Source organism: Vombatus ursinus, unplaced genomic scaffold (genome assembly GCF_900497805.2).
Source record: "Vombatus ursinus unplaced genomic scaffold, bare-nosed wombat genome assembly UNPS02014167.1, whole genome shotgun sequence".
Lineage (NCBI taxonomy): Eukaryota > Metazoa > Chordata > Mammalia > Diprotodontia > Vombatidae > Vombatus > Vombatus ursinus.
The window spans coordinates 1,888,219-1,907,179 of record NW_020953945.1 but is presented as its reverse complement, the minus strand read 5'-3'; the positions used below and the strand labels follow the sequence as shown (position 1 = coordinate 1,907,179).

The window sequence follows — 18,961 nt, the reverse complement described above, 5'->3', positions numbered from 1 at the left end:
CACGCTATCTGCTCAGCACCAGGGTCCATCCCAGAAGCCCCTCCATACAGCGTGGCTACAGACTGGGCCCCGGCAGGTGAGTGAGCACCCTTCCATTCTTCCCCCTTTCTGATGACCTCAGGCTACTGCCTGAGGCTCTTATTAATTCCTGTCCACTAAGGCCTAATGAACAGAAGCAGCTCCACAAAGGACGCCTCTGCCCATGGGAGCTCCCTGGAGCAGGGGGCCAAGCCCAAAGCTGAAGAGTGACTCTGCTCGGGTCAGAGGGTCTGGGGAGCAGCGGCTGGGGAGCTGAGAGCGGCTGGCCTGGCTGTGGCTCCAGAGGGCCTATGCTGCCTATCGCTGTCAGGTCAGATCCCAGAGTAAGGGCCAACCAAGGGGAAGGCAGGGCTGAGAAACCCCAGCCACGTCTGGTCTTTTTATAGACCTCTGTGGGTACAACGTCCTCAAGAAACATCGTCTCATCCTGCCTTGGGAATGACACGGAACGGGGCCGGGGAGACATCAGAATGACCATCCCTGCCTTGCCTCCAGTCCACCAGCTAGTGAGGCCTGCCATGGGCATGCCCATGCCAAGGAACCACTCCAGGATGATGAGCGGGGAAGAAGCAGGCCTGGGATCTATCAGTTTCTGGTAACGCCTTATGCTGCAGAGCTTAGGGGGAGCACAGAGGAAGGGCACTGGGAAAGGCGGCCATCTGGATTTGGACTTCTTCAGCCGGACCATTTGGAGCTTGATATAAAACAGTTCCAGGACCTGCAGGTCCTTGGCCTGTCCCCTCAAAGAGACCCATTAAAACCAGTTTGGAGCAGGGTTCCAAGGGTAAGAGGCTTAGAAAGAGACCTCTTTGAACTGTATTTAAAGGAGTGGTCATCTCCCAAAGCCCTAGGGGTCTGCCTCACAGGGGTGGAGCTCTGACTCTGGCCTCTCCTCTGGGGGTGGGGCTGCAGATAGGGGACACCCCCTGGGGCACTGGGCATGGCCAACGGGTTGGCCAGTCTTGCCAGACTCTTTCTCTTCTGTTATCCTTTGGGAGGGCAGGGAGAGGGGAATATGGAAATGGAATAGATGCAAAATCCAAACCCATCTATGACATTCTGGGGAAAATTCAAGGTCCCTGAGGGCCAGAACCACCCTGTGCTTGTGTCTCGCCAGCTAGGTGGCGCAGTGGATAGAGCACCAGCCCTGGATTCAGGAGGACTTGAGTTCAAATACGGCCTCAGACATATAATACTTACTAGCTGTATGACCCTGGGCAAGTCACTTAACCCCACTGCCTAGCCAAAAAAAAAAAAAGTAGAAAGAGGAGGAGGATGGGAGACTTAAGTCAGGAAAATGCCCCTTTATTGACTTTCTTTCCTGAGACACCAGGTGACGGGTGAGCACAGCAGGCCGGGCCTGGCCATCCCCTGAGCACTAGGGATGAGGGACTGCCTGCAGATGACAACCAGACAAGAAGAGCGGGAGGCTAGCTCAGTACCTTCTCCTCCTCGCTCAGGGGGTCCCCAAGCTCGTCTTGGGAGAAATCCAGAAAGGCCACGGAGCCGTCCATGGAGCACACTAAGATGCCGAGTCCATTTAAGGTCCTGCAAAGGAATCAAAGGAATGAACTCTTCCCTGGACAATAGGGAGGTCTTCTCAGCGACTCCCAGCCAAGCAGAAGCTAACTAGCAGCGTCGAGCACTCCCACTCAGGGGGAGCTTTGAGGACTTGAAAGAGCAGCTATCTGGGGTGCAGGGCTTCCCTCGATTCTGCCCATGGTCCTGGGAGGAGAGTACCCCATGGATTGTCAGCCCCAGTACAGCTGTTAAGGGGTACGGCTCAGAGGCTAGGGATTTCACCTGATTTACAGAGTCAGTGCAGGACTTTGCTGACTCCAAACCTAATGCTTCCCTCACGACCCAGGAGTCTGCGAAGGTCGAGGGTCACCAATCACTCTCCATTTACAGAGAGGCTGAGAAAGGCCAGAGAGTGGACCAGGGGTCCCGCATGAGCAAGGACACGAGCCTGTCATCCTGGTCACTTCCCACTCTGCCCTGCACAGACCAGAACGCTGTCTGAGCCTAGGCCAGAGGCCCAATAAGATCACATGCTTCGCACAGTAAACGAGCCTGGTTACACAGCGTTCTCTCAGATCGCAGGCCAGACGGCAGCCTGGGCGTGTGTACAGGTACCCTCACCAGCCACCTAAAGCCTGGCCACCGAGGCCCTTCAAAGCAAAGGGGTCAAAAGGGATGAGCTGTGCCTGAGTGTACAGCCCCGCATGGCTGGATCGCACAAGTGTCTTGGTCTCGGGAGGAGGAACCAAAGCTCATCTTACCAAGAAATGTCCATGATAGACTTGTCAAACAGCTCGTGGATGACAACTAATGGCCGCTTCAGACACGTGAGCTGGTGGGAGAGGAAAAGAGAGACTTCAGGGAGACTGCGTGTGTGAGCCTCGAGACCCGAGGAAGGCCCAAGAACAAGAATTAGGAGCTGACGTTGCTAAAGCACACGCCGCCTCAGCTACGTGGGTAGAGCCAGCTATCCCCAGAGACTCTGAGAGGGCAGCCCCTACATCAGGCACAGCTGCTCACTCGATGTCCAGCCAAGCAATGACTCCTGGGAGCCAGGCCCAGACCAGCGCCCTCCCCACTCACTACCTGACCAATCCCTACTCCTGCCACTTGTAAACAAGGTCCTAAAAATGAAGGGATTTTGTGAGTGCTGAGACTCCCTCTTCCCATGTGCGGGTCACCACCTGGGGCCCAGACAGGTGAAGTAACCTGACCAAGGTGGCAGCAGTAGGATGCAAAGCCAGTGCTCTTGGCACCGAGCCCTGCTCTCTGGGTGCCCAGTGCTGTTTGAGTGAATGTGAGATGACGTATCGTGGTGGAAAGAGCACTAGCCTAGGAGCCAGGAAAGAGCGACGTTTGAATCCTGCTTCTGACATTGACCCAGTGACTTTGGGAAAGTCATGCCTCAGTTTCCTCAACTGTAAAATGAGAGTTCAACTAGACAGCTTCTAAGGCCCTGCCTACACCACAGTGAAGACCACCAGAATCTAAATTCTTGCTTCTGTAATACAAAGGGGGTGGATGAGACGGCCCCCAGGACGGCCTGCTGCATGTGCCCATCCCCCTCCCTCCGACTCTGTCAAAAGCATGGAGGGCTAGGCTACAGGAGAGCAGAGCGAACCTCACGCCGGAAGGGCTGGAAGGGCCGTCACCTACCAGGGCTGGGGAGCCTGCGGCCTGGAGGCCACACGGGGCCTTCTAGGCCCTTGGGTGCGGCCTTTTGGCTGAGTCCAAGTTTTACAGAACAAATTCTTTTATCTTAAACCCTGACCGGCCGCGGGTCTCAGGGAGTCTCAGCAGGTCATCCTCTGGCGGTGACCTTCCCGTCACGAGTGCTGGCAGATTTATGCCACACACCTCACTGCCTCTAGGCCTCCCTTCCACACCTTGCTCTTGACCTCCCCAGCCCCTGCCTCTCAGCAGAGGTTCTGAAGAGCCTCCTACTGAGGCCACGTCCCACGCGTTCCCTCTTCTCACTCACCCCTGCGTCTCCCATGATGGGGCTGCCCTTCTCCTTGCCAAGGCTAACCCTTCTACCTGTTCCAGTTAGCTTGTTTCATCCCCTCCAGCAGACTGCAACCCTCATCACTTATGTTCAATCCCTCCCTGTCTGTCGGCTGTTTACCGGCTGCCTACAAACGTACCCATGTCTCCCCGTCCTAAAACCTTCACTTGATCTTTCTATCCCTTCCAATTACTGTCCTATTTCTCTTCTGCCCTTTGGGGCTAACCTCCTTCAAAAGACATCTACAACAGGAGCCCCTGCTCTCTCTCCTTCACCCCTGATGATCTGGTTTCCAACCTCATCATTCCCCTGGAACTGCTCTCTCCACAGGGACCAGATCCACTGGCCTTTTCTCCACCCTCCTCCTCCTCCTCGGCCTCTCTGCGGCCTGCGACACTGTCCACCACTCTCCCCTCCTTGGGATGCTCTTTCCTCTTCCTTTTCTGGACATCCCTCTCTCCTGCTTCTCCTCCTCCCTCTCTGATGGCTCCTTCTGTCCTCTGCTGAATCCTCCTCCAGATCACAAAGCCTCACCCTAGCTGTCCCCCCGGGCTCCGTCCTGGGCCCTCTTTTCTTCCCCCTCTACACCACTTCTCTGAATGATCTCATCAGCTCCCACTGATTTAATGCTCATCTCTGTGCTGATGATTCTCAAATCTACCTGGCCTGCTTCGCTATCTCAGCTGACCTCCAGTCTTGCGCCTACAACTACCCAATAACATTTTAAACTGGACGTACTACAGACATCTTAAACTCAACGTGTCCACAGCAGAACTCATCTCCTTCCCCTTAAACTGCCCCCACCCCCTCCATCTTCCATATTTCTATTGAGGGCACCGCCCTTCTCCCACTCCCTTAAGACTCACAACCCAGGAGTAATCCTGGACTCCACCACTTCCATTCCATATTCAAAGGTGTGGAAAAGAAGGCTCAGCAAGCAGGGAAGGCCGAGACAGCTGGGAGCAGGAGGGCTCACTCGTCCTGGGGCCTTAGCCAGGAGCCTTGCTACCTACTGCAGGCTGCCCCACCCAGCCCATCCAGGCCAGCCAGAGGAGAGGCAGCACGGCACCACAGAAAGGACGCTGGATTTCATGTCAGCAGTGCTGGGTTTGGCTCTCATCTCCACCACTCACTCCTTCCCTGTGTGGCCCTGTGGGAGGGTCTTGCCTCCCGGCTCCGGCTAGCCCCGGCCCGGCGGCTCACCCAGACAGAGAGGGACCGGTCCTTGCTGCCGACGGCACAGCAACAGTATGGGCAGCTTGGCTTCGTAGAACTCCCGTTCCTCTGCTTCTTCTTGAAGATTTTGGGATTGAATTTCTGCAGGCAAACAAACAAAAAAGCACCTGTGAGCACCTGTCCAAAATAACACCAGCTGATTCTTCCCAGTCCAGGGCTCAGCCGGGAGGAGCACTCCGTATCTTGGCAGGGGAGTTCCCTGCATTCCCCCAGGCCCATGCCAGGCGCCAAGAGCTGCTCATGGTCCCTGAGCCAACCTGGGAGCTTCCTAGTTCTACAGGCCATCCCCAGATGTTCGCTCCTCTGAGATTCTCTGCCCCTCTCCCTCTGTCATCATCAGAACCCTCCATCCTGCTGATGAGTTGGTCTGGGCCAAGCCTTCCCAATACCCTGAGCTGTGCAGCACACTCGAGCCACAGAAAAAGGTGGGGGTCCCCTGGAGTGCCATGCCCAAGAGTGGTGAGATTTGCAGAAATGGGATGACAAAGGTCAAGAGGGCTGACTGCTCTGGGCCCCTAGATGCCTGAGTGAAGCTTTCTGGAGTCCAAGGCAAGCAGAGAGCAGGTAAATTAAGCCAAGGGTTAAGTCGAAGGGACAAGGGGTCTCCTTTCTTGCGCTAGGCCACACTCAGGGTCAGCATGCCCAGTTCTCCTCGGCTAGGTTTCCCCTATCAGCTGGGGCCTCTCTCCCCCTTGTATCCTACTTTATGGAGACGGGGCGTGGCCCTCTAACCTGTAGCTCAGTTGCTACATGGGTCCATCACAGCCCAGATGCAACTTAGTGAGGAGGTGTGGTCAGTCCGTGGGCACCACGGCAGGGCCCAACTTTGGCTGACACTTTGTATTTGCCAAAGCCCTGCACCAGTGTCCTGGCAGGGGATGCTCCTCCTGTTTCTGTTCTCCCCTTCTAACCTGGCCCTCTGCCCAGGATTCCATCCCAGAATCCTTGTGCTCTTTCCCACCCAGTGTTCTCTCCTTCGGGTCTATTAATTTCCCTTAATCATCAGCATGGAAACTAGGCAGCTTCCTAAAGGATGCCTCAACGGCCTCTGTGATCCATCCAATAACCTACGTACACAGAGCAAAGGGGAAAAGAGGCGCCTGAGGATTTCTTATCTGCTCAACCGTTCCCTGGGGTCCTTCCTTCCTTCCTTTCTCCTGTTTAAACATCTACACACCACATTTAGGTTTCCAAAGCAGTTTTCACACGGATCCCAAGCATCCCAACTCATACAGCCCTGTGGAAGCCGCAGCCGCCCTCCCGTCTCCCTCTTGGGCTGGAGTCATTTCTAAACACATGGGGAAAACTCACCACCACTGTTACTGCCTTACGGTGCCCCACAAAATCCATGTTGGTTTTCCAGCCATCCCTCTCAATGATCTGAGCAGTAGGGCCTGAATTATTCATGGCGTGAGCAGAGACGAGATAGTGTCCATCAGGTGACCAGCTAAGACGTAAAACGTGGGTTGTCCCTCCACACTGCAGAGAGAGAGAGAGGGCTTTGAAAGCCATGACTGCCCCTGCCTGGGCTCTCTTTGTGGAGCTCCACCCCTCCGAGGCTACAGCCAGTCTCCTCATGTGGCAGACACAGCACTTCAAGACAGAGTATCTCATCAGAGACGTAAGGAACACACTATAAGAAAAACACCGTAGCCAGAAACTGGGGGAGAGGAGCAATCACCTACAAGAGTTTACATCAGTCAACATTTATTAAACACGAACTCTGCTGCGGACACTGTGACTCAGAGTTGGCACTAACAGGGGCTGGTCCTCTCTGGCAGTGGGCAGGACAGCAAAGGCCCAGGCCAAGGTGAGGGATGGAGGCTGAGCCTCGGACACGGGACGCTAGGGGCCAGGGATATAGACGAGCCGGGGTGGGGTCAGCTGCACGTCCAACAGAACGCCAGTGTGGAATGTGCTAAGTTCACAAAGCATCACGTCACTCGATTCAGTCACCACGGGAATCCTGGCTGGGTCTACAAAGTAGGTCATGAGGCCGCCCCAGGACCTTCCCACACTTTATTCACGATGGGTTCTGGGACAATCGAGGATGGAGAGGGACGACCCCTTGGTATGTCCAAGTCCCAGGCCTCTCCTGCCAGCCGCCCTTCCCACTGGCAGCAGGGCCCAGACGCCCACCCCACAGAGGCACGGTGCCATTGCTGCCTCCCCAGGGATTTGGCCGCTGCCCTACAAGCACCCGACTCTGAGGGCAGAGCTCAGGCCACCCGGGGTTCGTACCTCGTCAAAGGGCTTGGTGATGCTGGTTTCTAGCTGCCAGTCCATGGTCCTCCACACTTTCAAACTGCGGTCATCGGCCTGGGAAGCGATATACTTCCCAACAGGATCCCAGGTCAGCCCTTTCACCAAACCAGAATGGCCCCGTAAAGTGGCAAGAATTTCTGTGAAGCACGATGAAATCAAGGAATAGTGAGGAGCCGAGCCTGTCTGCCTGGAGCACAAAGTCTTGGGAAATAAGGTTGCAAAGGGAGGGTGAGCTAGACTGCAAAGTGGAAAACCACACATGGTGAGCACCCCAGGGTCCCCCACTCCTCTGAAGTCAGAGTGGTCATGACGAGCTCGCCCTCAGGAGAAAAATCCAGCTGGCTGGCCAATTTGGTCACTGACTGCATGGCCCTATTCCAGGGGCCGGACATCTAGGTGTCCAAACATGCTTTCCACCTGGTAAAATCTAAAAAGGAAAGGAAGCTGGCATGAAAACTCCTTTTGGAAAGAGCCCATGGAAGCATTCCCAAAGTGGGGCTGGGTGCTGGGCAAACCGCCAACTGGCAGCCACCTCCTGGAACCAAGAAGCAGTCTCCTGCTTTGACTCAAGGCTAGGGTGAGGGTCCTGACGGCCTCCTGGCCATGAGCCCCACCTGGGGGCTCAGGGCTTCTCAGAGCCAGAAGGCAATGAAAAGCAGGTCCAAGAACAGTGAGACTTGGCCACGAGTCAGCAGCCCTTGGCCCTGGCCCTGGGGTCACTTCCTTTCTCTGAAAGCCATCTGTGGAACTGAACTGATGCATGAGGGCCCCAGCATGGGGGAGGCACCCTTCTCCTTTCCAGTGAAATGTGGCAGACTCAGAAAACAAGTCTTAAGTCAGAACGGCAATCAGGCATACTCGTCCTCTGCTCTATTGACAGAGGTGGGGTACCCTAGGCTGCCCCCCAGCTGATCTCCTCCATGCAAAAAGGCTGAGTGAAGACTTCATACCTGGAAATTTTACAGCATTCCAGATGACGACGGTGTTATCCACACTGCAGGACGCGAGCCACGCATCATGAGGTGACCAGGCAACATCCATCACATCTGGAAAGGAGAGCCAGGATGGGTCACAGGTCCACGGCAGCTCCCCAATCCAAGTCTCATCAGCAAGTGTGGCTGATGGCCTGGGAGGCTCAGGCCTGATCACACACAGAACCCACCTGGCCGAGCTGGAATGGGCCACCCCAGCCCAGCTCTGCCCGTCACGTGATCCACTCAGAGGGGAAGGAACTCAACCAAGGTCGCATGGCCAGCAGTGGTAGAAACTCCCAGGGCTGGGCACTCTTGCCACGGCATCCCTTGGTTTGACAGCTAATTTGGAACCACTACATGGGTCAATCCAATGCCAAAGAAAAGTCACTGCTAACTCTGAAACAGAAACGGTGCCATCTGTGACCTACACCAAACCCATGAAGGGCTGCATGCCCTTCTCGCCAACCCCATCATTTATTGAAGGATGCTGGCCCTGTGCGAGCTGCCTCCAGCCTGCCCTCCCAGGCTCTCACTCTCCTTTCCATCATATCTACTCAACCTCCCCCACCTGGAATCCTCCCTACTAGCCTTTCAAGATGCACTTGAATGAGGGCACCTCCTCCGAGAAGCCTCCTTCCATTGGGAAGTCATTTCTCCTTCCCTAAAGTTCTCCTCACCCTTTGGTCTGTGCACTTAGCAGAGGCAAACACGAATCCAGCTCAGGGTGACCTCCAGCCAGAAGCCCCAGGGACAAACCCAGAAAGACAGGCACAAGGTGGCTTCTCAGGGACCTCAGTGACCAGCCTTGTCTGGAGGCAGCCAGCATCTTCCAGGTCAACCACCTCTTTCTGCACATGAGGCGCCCCAAAGTGCACACAGCAAAAGGCCCCAATGAGCTGGAGACGGCACCGAGGTTCAAGCCCAGGTCTCCTCTCAGCCATCCTGGCCATCTTCTCACTACACCACGACTGCTAACAAGGACAACCCAGCCTAAGACAAGGACTCAAGGGCTGGGTGCCCCAGAAAAGCCAGGTTGTGTACTTAGCCCATGTTCACTCTAACCAGGGACAGGGTGATTGGTTGGAGTCTTACAGAGGAAGGCGGACTCTACTTAATTTTTTTTTCTTTTCTTTTTTTTGTGAGGGCAATCGCAGTTAAGTGACTTGCCTAGAGTCACACAGCTAGTGAGTGTTCTGTGTCTGAGGCCGGATTTGAACTCAGGTCCTCCCGACTCCAGGGCCAGTGCTCTATCCATTGGCCACCTTTTTTAACCATAAATCCTAAAGCTTGAGAACCTGAAGATAAACTGGGCTGGAATCTCATTTCTAGTCTCCTAAGAGTTGGCTGCTCTGTTTTGGGCTGTAGGGAAAGGTAAGCGGTCCACGTTGGGGCAAGCTCAAACGCACTGCCCCACTAGGCCAACGGCCGCACAGTGCTGAGGCCTGCCGCCGTGGGCACCCCCCACTCCACTCCTGCTCAGGGCAGGGATCACATGGGTCAGCACAGAGCCCAGTCATAGGAGGGCAGCTACATGAGGAAGCCCCGAAGCCCGAGAAGCTTCCTGGGGGCTGGAGAGAGCTGCCCCAGAGGGCCCTCCAACCGCAGACCAATGAGGACACAACTCGAAGGCCTCCCTCCCTCTCAGCTTTAGAAAGGACTGCGGCTAGTTGGGAAACTCCTACAGCCAAGAGCCCAGCCGGGCTGACCTACTGCAAAAAAGAATGGCGTAACCACTCAACCAAAGGTTGAGCGGGCAGCACCAGCAGCAGCACCTTCCAAACTAATTTACTACCATATACTGCACATTCCACACACGCGTGTGCACGTATGTACACCACTCTGAAATCACGTCAGTGTACACCTTCAACATTTACAAAGTGTTCATCTCTGAACAAATCTATGAGTTGGGGGTGCAAGTATTACCCCTCTTTGAAAGATTCAAAAGTGAGACCCCCAAAGTTGGAGGGGGTAGGCCTGTCCTAGGCCATCGGAGGGCCAGGCCCGGCCTGGGGCCCAGCTCCTCTGGCTCCCAGGCAGCACCCAGCTCGATGCCGAGGCAGCCTCCCTGGGAAGGCACAGCAACAGCTTCTCATCTACCAGGGAGATGACACTACAGGGCCACGCAGAGAGCAAACACTTCAGTCTCCTTCGGGCTGTGAGGAGATGACCTCTGCATCACAGCCATGCTCTCTGGGTCCCAGTTTCATAAGAAAATTAAACCTCATTTGATATTTCACTAAGTGAGAGGCCAAGGAGTAAAAGTGGACTGTGTCTGCAGAGGGGAACCGTAGCACTCTGGAAGCCGGACAAAATGCTCGCCAACACAGAAGGGACAGTGTGGTGGTGCAGGACAGCCGGGCCAAACTGACAGGCAAGCAGGAATCTAATGGAGACGGGGACCCGACGTGGTCTCTACCCATTGTTCCAGCATCTCCTCCCAGGGGCTACGCAGCGGAAACCAGCATGAGCAGGGGAGGCCACTCCGAGTCTGGCTCAGTACAACTGGGAAGCCTGGCCCCAAGGCTCTGCAACCACGACCAACCACTCAGACCCACGCCTCCCCCTGCTACCATGCTGTGAAGTTTCCTCACAACCACCGTGGGGGGTGGGTAGGGTAACTAGGTTCCAAAGAGTCACTAACAGCTCAAGGTCAACACAGAAAGAAGTCTCCAGTGATCGAGTACCCCAGTGTTTGAAGAAGCCAGGGGTGGGCTGGGATTGCACAGGTCAAGCAGGAAATACATCAATGTTCTTCTCCAAATAGAATGTAAGCTCCCTGAGGTCCTAGCCCAGGCAACGCTCTTAATCGATAGCTGCTAACTGATTAATAGATTGAAGGAAATCAGAGTAAGATTATCTGTAGGTCTGACCTTTGTGACTCTACGCCCTAAGACCAGTCCAGTGAGCCTGGTGTTCAAGGCACCAGACGTGGCTGCTACATGCATGCCTGAATAAATGAAAATCAATTAGTCTGTGCTAAGTACTGCACTAAGCGTGGGAGGCATAGACAAAAAGAGCTAGACAGTGCCTGCTCTAAGAGGGTAAACAACATAAACGAGCGTTTGGCTGCAGATTAGATGGAAAAGGCCGCAAGTCCCTCGGAAGCAGTGCCTGGAGGTCTTGGGAGAGGCAGCAGCGGGGTAAGTGTTGAGTTCTGGGGGCTGTGGACAGCCCCAGGCTCCTCCTGTCCCCTCACCCTCACATGGGGTATGAAGGACAGGAAGGGGACGGCTCTGTCCAAAGTGACCCATAATGCTCTCTCAGCTGCCAAATCCAACGGCCTCTCCGCAGCCTCGGACACGTCCGTCACTCCTCCTCCCGGATCCTCTCTTCTCTCGGAGTGTTCAGGACACCCTCTCTCTCTGACCCTGGCTCCTTCTGCCTCCTTGGCTGGATCCTCCTCTAGGTCATGCCCTCTCACTATCCGTGCCCCTCGGGGCTCTGTCCTGGGCCTTCTTCTCTGCTCCCTCTGTACAACTTTACTTGGCAATCCCATCAGCTCCCTTGCATTTAGTGACCAGTCTATGCTGACAATTCTCTGATCTACCTTTCCTGCCCCAACCTCTCCGCTCACCTCCCATCTCCCATATCCAACTGCCCTTTCAGACATTTCAAGCTGCATGTCCGGCAGACAGCTTAAATTCAATGTGTCCCAAATGGAACTCATTATCTTGCCCCCTCCTACTTTCCCTATTACTACAGATGAGCACACCCCCATCCTAGTCCCACAGGTCACCCCCCCAAGGGTGGTCCTGGACTCCTCACTATCTCTCACTGCCCACATCTGAGCTGATGCAAAGGCCTGTCAACGTGGCCTTCCCAACTCTCTCGAATTCGCCCCCCTCTCTCCTTGAATGTCGCCTCCACCCTGGTGCAGGCCCTCATCACCTCACACCAGGACTATCAGAATCACCTGCAGGCGGCTCTGCCTGGCTCTAGCCTCTCTCCACTCCAGACCATCCTCCACTCAGCCACCAAAGGGTCAGGAAGGACCAAGTCACCCCCTCCTCTCGCTTCATAAATTCCAGTGGCTCCCTGCTGCCTCCAGGAGCACCCTCACACCCCACCACGTCCTCTTTGCTCCAACTGGCTTCCCAGTTATTCCACAAACCAGACCCTCCATCTTTTGGCTCTGGGCATTTTCTCTGGTCATCATCCATGCCTCCCTCCACTCTGACTATGACCTTCCTAGCTGCCTCCCCACCACTCGAGGCAACTGAAGTTAAATGACTTTGCCCAGCATCACACGGCTTAGTAAGTGTCAAGTGTCTGAGGCTGGAATTGAATCAGGTCCTCCTGACTCCAGGGCAGCACTCTATCCACTGACCTGTCTAGCTGCCCCTCCCCGGCTTCCTTTAAGTCCCAATGAAAACGGAAGCCTTCCCCAACCCAACCCTTCTTAGGTCTGGTGACTTCCCTCTGTCGATTTATTTCCTGTCTGTCTTACAGAGGGCTTGCTCTGTGCCCATCTGGTTGCATGTCATCCCCTCCGTTAGACCGTGAGCTCTTTGAGGACAGGGACTGTCTTTTGACTCTGCAGTCACAGCAAGGAGCAGAGTGCCTGGCACACAGTAGGTGCTCAGTAAATGGGTGCTGCCTGAATGACAGAATAAACTGACGGGAGGAGATGGGGTATCTGGGTGCGCCTGGAGGGAACCAGTGCTGATGTCTGGACATGACGGAGTCTCTGGGCGAGGGTCCGTGGGCCCACCAGTCTTGGGAAAGGTGCAAAGCACAGATGCTTCTGTCACTGATGAGAGAGGGCCCACAGGGGTCTGCTTCCTTTTCTAACATGCCCTTAATCCTTCCCCCTTTTCTTCTTCGTCATTCTAACAGCGGCGACTTGGGACCAGAAGACCGGAGCTGAAGAGGCCTTGGCAATCCGAGTCTAAGCCCCTATCTTACAGAAGCCCAGAAGCCCTGGACTGGCCTCAGGGTCAGGAAAAGAAGCAGGCCTGCCAGCTCCAGCACCCACTTCATGAATGCTGCCCTGCTAACAGAACGTGAAAACGCCCGAGCTTCAGCTTGGTTTAGAGGATGGAGTAAGACGGCCTCAGACGGCAGCGGCCAACAGAGCCCCAACGCAGAGGAACTAATGAGGCAGAGGCGAGAATGGCAGGGATGGGAGAAAAGGACTGCGATGGGGAGGGAGGGAGAGAGGGGGAGGACAAAGAGAGGACGACGGTGGGGGGAAGAGGGAGCAAAACCACGGCGGGACTTCCAGGCGAGAGCACCTCCTTGCCAGGAGGTTCCACGGGTGGAGCAAAGGGTAGCGACGGTCCCAATCCAGGATGTCCAGGCTGGGTAACACCTTAGAAATCCCATCCTCCTGCCTCAGGCCCAGAGCGGGCAAGACTGCCCGGGGGCAAGGAGCAAGGCCACCGCCACCATCTGGCCCCTGCTCCTCTGACTCCTCTTCCCATTAAAGCTCAGTGACCCCGGACCTCTGCTAAGGGGGTAGGCGGAGCCCCCTGGGCCATCTCTGGGTCTTTCTGAATCAATCAACTGGACATTCACTCACCGCCTGAATGGCTTCTGAGAATCGACACACATCGCCACTGCTCCACGTTGGCAAGCTTACTACTGGAACCAAAAACAGTGCTGGGGCCAATGTATCTGCGTGAGACAGAAGTCAAGAGGTCACCACCTCAGTCCTCACCAAACACCACGGATGCAAAGAACACACAAGGCGCTAAGACAGGGCTGCACGGCCGGGCCTCGCTGAGGAGGGGCACCGAGGTCTGCGCTTTTGCGGACGGGGCCCCATGGGGTCTTCATTAACGTTCTGCAGCCTCCCTGCCACGGGGATGAGCCAATGACGGCTGGAGCATCTACAGCGCAGGCCAGCAGTCCCACTGAGTCAGCACTACAGGCATTATTACCCCCATTGATCAGAGAGCAAGTCACATTTCTATAACTCTTAAATGGCAGGGATGGAGTCCAAGAAAAGGAATCCCTTTTACAGATTAGGAAACTGAGGCACAATCAGGATAAATGACTTGGCTAGGGTCACTCAGCCAGAAGCATCAGGGCAGGACCTCAAACTGGAGCTCATCTCACCATAAACAGAGGAAGAAACTGAGACTATGAGATGTCAGTGCTTTGCTCAAGGTTCCATAGGGATGGAGAATCAAGGCCAAGGCCTGAGTCCAAAAGCCCAGCACAGCAGAGCTGTGCCAGGACTCGGCCTCAGGCTTGAGCTGAGAGTTCGCCCGGGGGCCCCAGGAAGAGGCCCCCAAACGGCACACGAGCACTAGGAGTGAGTGACCATCCAAGGAGGGGACAGGGAACAGGGGAACTGGACAACAAGTGCTCCAAAAAGAGACAGGAAAAAAAAGGATGCTTACGTGGCCCGCTTCCACACCATAATCAGTTTGTCATCTCCCCCAGAAGCTAAATACATGCCACTGTTTGACCACCGAACACAGTTCACACAAGCTAGGAAGAAAAAGAAAAGAGGATGATGAAAATCCCAAACTCATGCCCATTTCCTCTTCTGCAGGCTCTGGTCCAAGAATCACAGGCCCAACGCGTGAGCCACAAGCTGGCGCTCTGCCCGAGACAGCAGCAGCAGCTGGCGGCAGGGGAACACCTGCATTTATCTGCATCACAGCTGAAAAGCATCTCAGCGTGAGCAGCAACTGGTCAACGCTTTAACCAAGGCCGCAGCCCACCAAGAGGCGCCGTCCCTCAGTGGCCCTCTGTGCCAGCGGGTACACTGATGTCCGTTCTGGTTTGATACCTACCGGATTTGGCCAAGAGGTATTGCAGTTTGGGGAGGGAGAAACGGTAAGTGACCTGGGGAGCTATAAAAGTCAGTAGTCACAATCCAGCTGACAGCATTTCTGGATTTGGGGGGACGTAACGTGAACCATGTGTTTCTCTCTCCCTGGGGCACATCCGGGAGCTGGAATGAGCCCAGAGGAGCGCATGAGTGCAGGGACCACCGCAGTGGATGTCTGCTCACCAAAGCAGGGGAACCCTGGGTGGGGCATAACAAATGACTTGGTCTGCCTGGGAGGCCCAGCCCTTTTCAGAGCACAGACACCAAGGTAGATGAACCCTGCATGTATAAACAAGGACATCAGACAGAGTTTCCACCAGGTGAAGCTGCGGCTTCCAGGGGGTTCACGGGTTGGTCCCCAGGAGAACCGAGTTAGGGCTGAGAGAATGAAAGCGACCGTCACCAAAGTGGCCTATGGCCAGCCTGGGCCCAGGACCGGAGGGTGCTCCAGGAGCAAGGATGGGGGAGGAGCATCTGAGACCAGATTAAAGGCCCAGAGGACAAATGCCAAAGGGACCTTGGAGCTCAGTCATTTGGCGCCCACATCGCATTTTACAGATGAGGCCATGAGGGCCCAGGAGAAGCTCGGTAACCTGGCCAGAGTCACACAACTAGCAAGTGGCCAAGCTGGGATTTGAACCAGGCCCTCCGGCTGCACATCCAGGGCTCCTTCTATCAAACCATGAAAGGTGACAGAAGGATGGACTAGATACAACTCGTGGGGAACCAGGAGGGGAACAGCAAAGCTGCAAATACCATGAAAATAAAATAGTCTCACCAGGGTCAAGGGGAGGGGAAATCAAGCCACAAACACAGAGAAGGACATCTATGACATCCAGGCAGGTCCCCAGAGGGGTCCTGGCAGAGAAACCCCGGGAACCACACTGGTCCGACTGGCAAACCAGAGCGAGCGGTCCATTCTCTACCCCCTTCCCCAGAACCTTCCTGGTGCTAGGAAGCTGGACCCAAAGATGCACAAGACATGTGTGGAAGCCCTATGGAATCAGGCGGTAAGACTCATGAGCAGGAAATCACCAGAGGTACCTGCAGGACTGTCCAAAGGTGGTTCTGTGGGTTGGCCAAGTCTTCTGCTGAATAACTCAACCAGGTGTGTAGCCAACATCTGTGCCTTCTGACAGCAGACCGGGGACATTTACCGCTGCACGGGGCCTTATATTTCTAATTACAAACACATGGGCTAACTTTGGGCAATCTGCCAACACGCAAAGCCCGCGAAGGGCTGTTCTGTAATACCTAAGTGATTGTCCATCTGGCAAAGCATCTTGGGAATATTTTCATTCTTTTCATCTTCCTCTTTGAGGACTGGAGCCATATTCCAGATCACAACCTTCCCAGAATCTTGCCCTACAAGGAACAGGAGAGAAGATGTCAACACACCCCAAAGTGCAGTTATTCTGAATAGGTTGCCTTGATTCCAGCAGGTGTCAAATAGCTCTCCACTTCCAAGCATGGCAATGCACCTGTCAAACTAACTCCACGTCAACAGACCAGAACCTGAGGAAACACCAAACAGGGCTGATCTAGAGGAAAAAAGCAAAACACGCCAAAGCAGAAGCCCTAAAACCCTGTCCTGGCCCTAGGAGGAAGCCAGGTGTGGAGACGCACCAGTCTCAAAGGAAGGGCAGCCCTGGAGCCCTAGCTTGGCCTCGACTCCCTGGGGGTGGTTGGGCAGGTGCCTATACTGATAAGGCCTCAGGGCACGCCTGTGGGGTGCCAGGTGCACTACACAGACACACACCACACAGCCCAGGTCTTGAAGGGGCTCCCGTTCTTCCTAAGCTCATTCCACATGTCTGGGCGTGGCTGGTGTTTCTGCTAAGTTTCAGGTGGGTTCCAAAGGATCCACGGTGATGAACCACACCCGCCTCCTCTAATCTCAGCTCTGTGCCACCCAGGCTGCGAACACTGACTGGGGAGCTCAGAAAGAAGACAGCCAAAGGAGGGCAGACTTCTGGCACATCCTGACCAAGAGCCAGTCAAACGTGGCCTGTCTGAAATCAGAGGCCTGGGGTCAATTCCTTACTCTGCAACTTGCTACCATGGACCAGTGTCCCCTCTTCTCTGGGCCCGAGGGTCTTTACAGATGCCAACTCAGGTCCATTCTAACCCTAAAGCCTACGAGCAGGCATGCACATGCACGCCCACACCCCTGTCTCACAGGGTCACAGGAGAGCACTGAAATGTGCCAGTCAAAGGTCTCCAAACCGTACAAAGCTCATGGAGGAGCCTTATTAATGTGCCCTCCTCATAAAACACTGTAGGAAAATACACTAAGGGGGAACTGGGGTCTTTGGAAGAGCTATTCTTGCTTGGCAGCGGCTCCCACTGGTAATCCCCTGTGGGGTGGGATGTTAAGGCTGTGAGGTCACTTGAGCTCAGGAATACCGAAGTCTGTGGCTAAAGCTGACTGGCGTCTAGACGAGTTGGCATGGATATGATGAACCTCAAGGGGCAGGGCACCACCGGACTGCCACGGACAACCACTACCTCCCACCTCCCAGGCCGGCTTCACTCTCTGCCACGTGATGCACAGGCGCCAAACAGTGAGCACACGGCCAGAAGTATTATCCCAGGCTGTTCTGGGCTGGTTCCCTAGTTGCAGATGGGACCCAACACCAAGAAGATGCCAGTGGGATACCAAGTTTACTGTCTGACTACAGACAAGCACTCGTGTGCGCCTACTCTGGGGGTTCTTTCTCAGGGGAACTTTAGCCGTACTCTTCCCTTCCCAGAGCCCTTGCTGGGATTGGCTCCCTGCACACTCTTGGGGCCTCATTCACTCTGGGCTTTCAGAGGAGGGGCTTGGGCGAGATGCTCACAGAGCTTCACAGGATTAGGAATGAGCAGAAACCCACAACATTTCTGGAGGAAAGTGACGCCCTCCACCCTACAAAGGAAGAGCAAGGCCCAGGCAGTTAGGGGCCCTGCCAGGTCACCCAGTCCCCAAGGACAGAAGCAACATTCAGATGCAACTTGGGACTCGTGGCTTTTCCCAGGAATTGAGGAAGCTGGTTACTCGGCCAGCTAAAAGTTCTTGCTCCAGTCAGCTCAACTCCAACTAATCCTTTATGATACAAAAACACAGCTATGTAATGGGTGCTACTGAAAGCCAAAAAGTAAATAAAAATAAACTTACTTGCCCACCATTCAAGTTCTTTGTCCTGGGTGGGTTAAGAGGGCCTGCATAAATTGTATAGCTTAACTGAACCAAGTCACTGAATCACAGAACCTCAGAGTTGGGAGGAAGGGAGGGACCTTAGAATATAGGAGGGGCCTTAGAACAGGGGATGTCAGGACTGGGAGGGGTGTTAGAACAGGGGATGTCAGGACTGGGAGGGGTGTTAGAACAGGGGATGTGAGGGCTGGGAGGGGTCTTAGAACAGGGGATGTCAGGGCTGGGAGGGCCTTAGAACAGGGGATGTCAGGGCTGGGAGGGGCCTCAGAACAAGGGATGTCAGGGCTGGGAGGGGCCTTGGAACAGGGAATGTCAGGGCTGGGAGGGCCTTAGAACAGGGGATGGATGTCAGGACTGGGAGGGGTGTTACAGAACAGGAAATAAGGGCTCAGAGGAGTCAGAAGGCTTGAACAAGGTCACACAGAGGCAGAGCCAGAACTAAATACCAAGTCTCCCCATTTAGTTCTTTCTACTACAATGCAAAGTCATTTTCCATTGTCACTAAATATTAACAAACACAAAATCTTTTTCATATTAGTTTGAGTGAGAAAGATTTAGAAAGGTGTATTTGTGACCTGGATGTTCATACACATACAGTGTGTGGTGCATACGCGTGCACCCTGTCTGGCTGTAACATGCCCTCTCCCCCTCCAATTAACTATGGACCTACCTTGCCCTCCAGTTGCAAACTTGGTCCCATCAGGATGAATATCAACAGAAAAAATTGGTTTGCCTGGAGAGAAAAGAAAAGGGGAAACATCTCAATGGGCCTATATTCTTTAGAAGACGATAAGATACAAGAACATTTCTACAGTGAGGGTTACCTTTGTTATTGCGGTCATCACAACAATAGCTAACTTCTACATAGTATTTTTAAGTTGGGGGAACATTTCCCATACAACAACCTTGTAAGCAGATGATACAATTATTATTGCTCCCAT

General features: G+C 54.5%; 1 protein-coding gene across 1 annotated transcript in view; it reads right to left on the bottom strand.

Annotated features, from left to right (window-relative positions):
* LOC114041142 (protein HIRA) overlaps positions 1 to 18,961 on the bottom strand; it is a 76,718-nt gene that overhangs the window by 32,416 nt on the left and 25,341 nt on the right. The window contains exons 3-12 of the mRNA XM_027859419.1: positions 18,691 to 18,753; positions 16,079 to 16,189; positions 14,388 to 14,478; positions 13,562 to 13,656; positions 8,017 to 8,112; positions 7,043 to 7,203; positions 6,113 to 6,280; positions 4,769 to 4,882; positions 2,322 to 2,392; positions 1,482 to 1,587 (exon numbers count right to left, since the gene is read on the bottom strand). Coding sequence (XP_027715220.1) covers positions 1,482 to 1,587; positions 2,322 to 2,392; positions 4,769 to 4,882; positions 6,113 to 6,280; positions 7,043 to 7,203; positions 8,017 to 8,112; positions 13,562 to 13,656; positions 14,388 to 14,478; positions 16,079 to 16,189; positions 18,691 to 18,753 — 1,076 coding nt within the window. The remainder of the gene's footprint in view (positions 1 to 1,481; positions 1,588 to 2,321; positions 2,393 to 4,768; positions 4,883 to 6,112; positions 6,281 to 7,042; positions 7,204 to 8,016; positions 8,113 to 13,561; positions 13,657 to 14,387; positions 14,479 to 16,078; positions 16,190 to 18,690; positions 18,754 to 18,961) is intronic.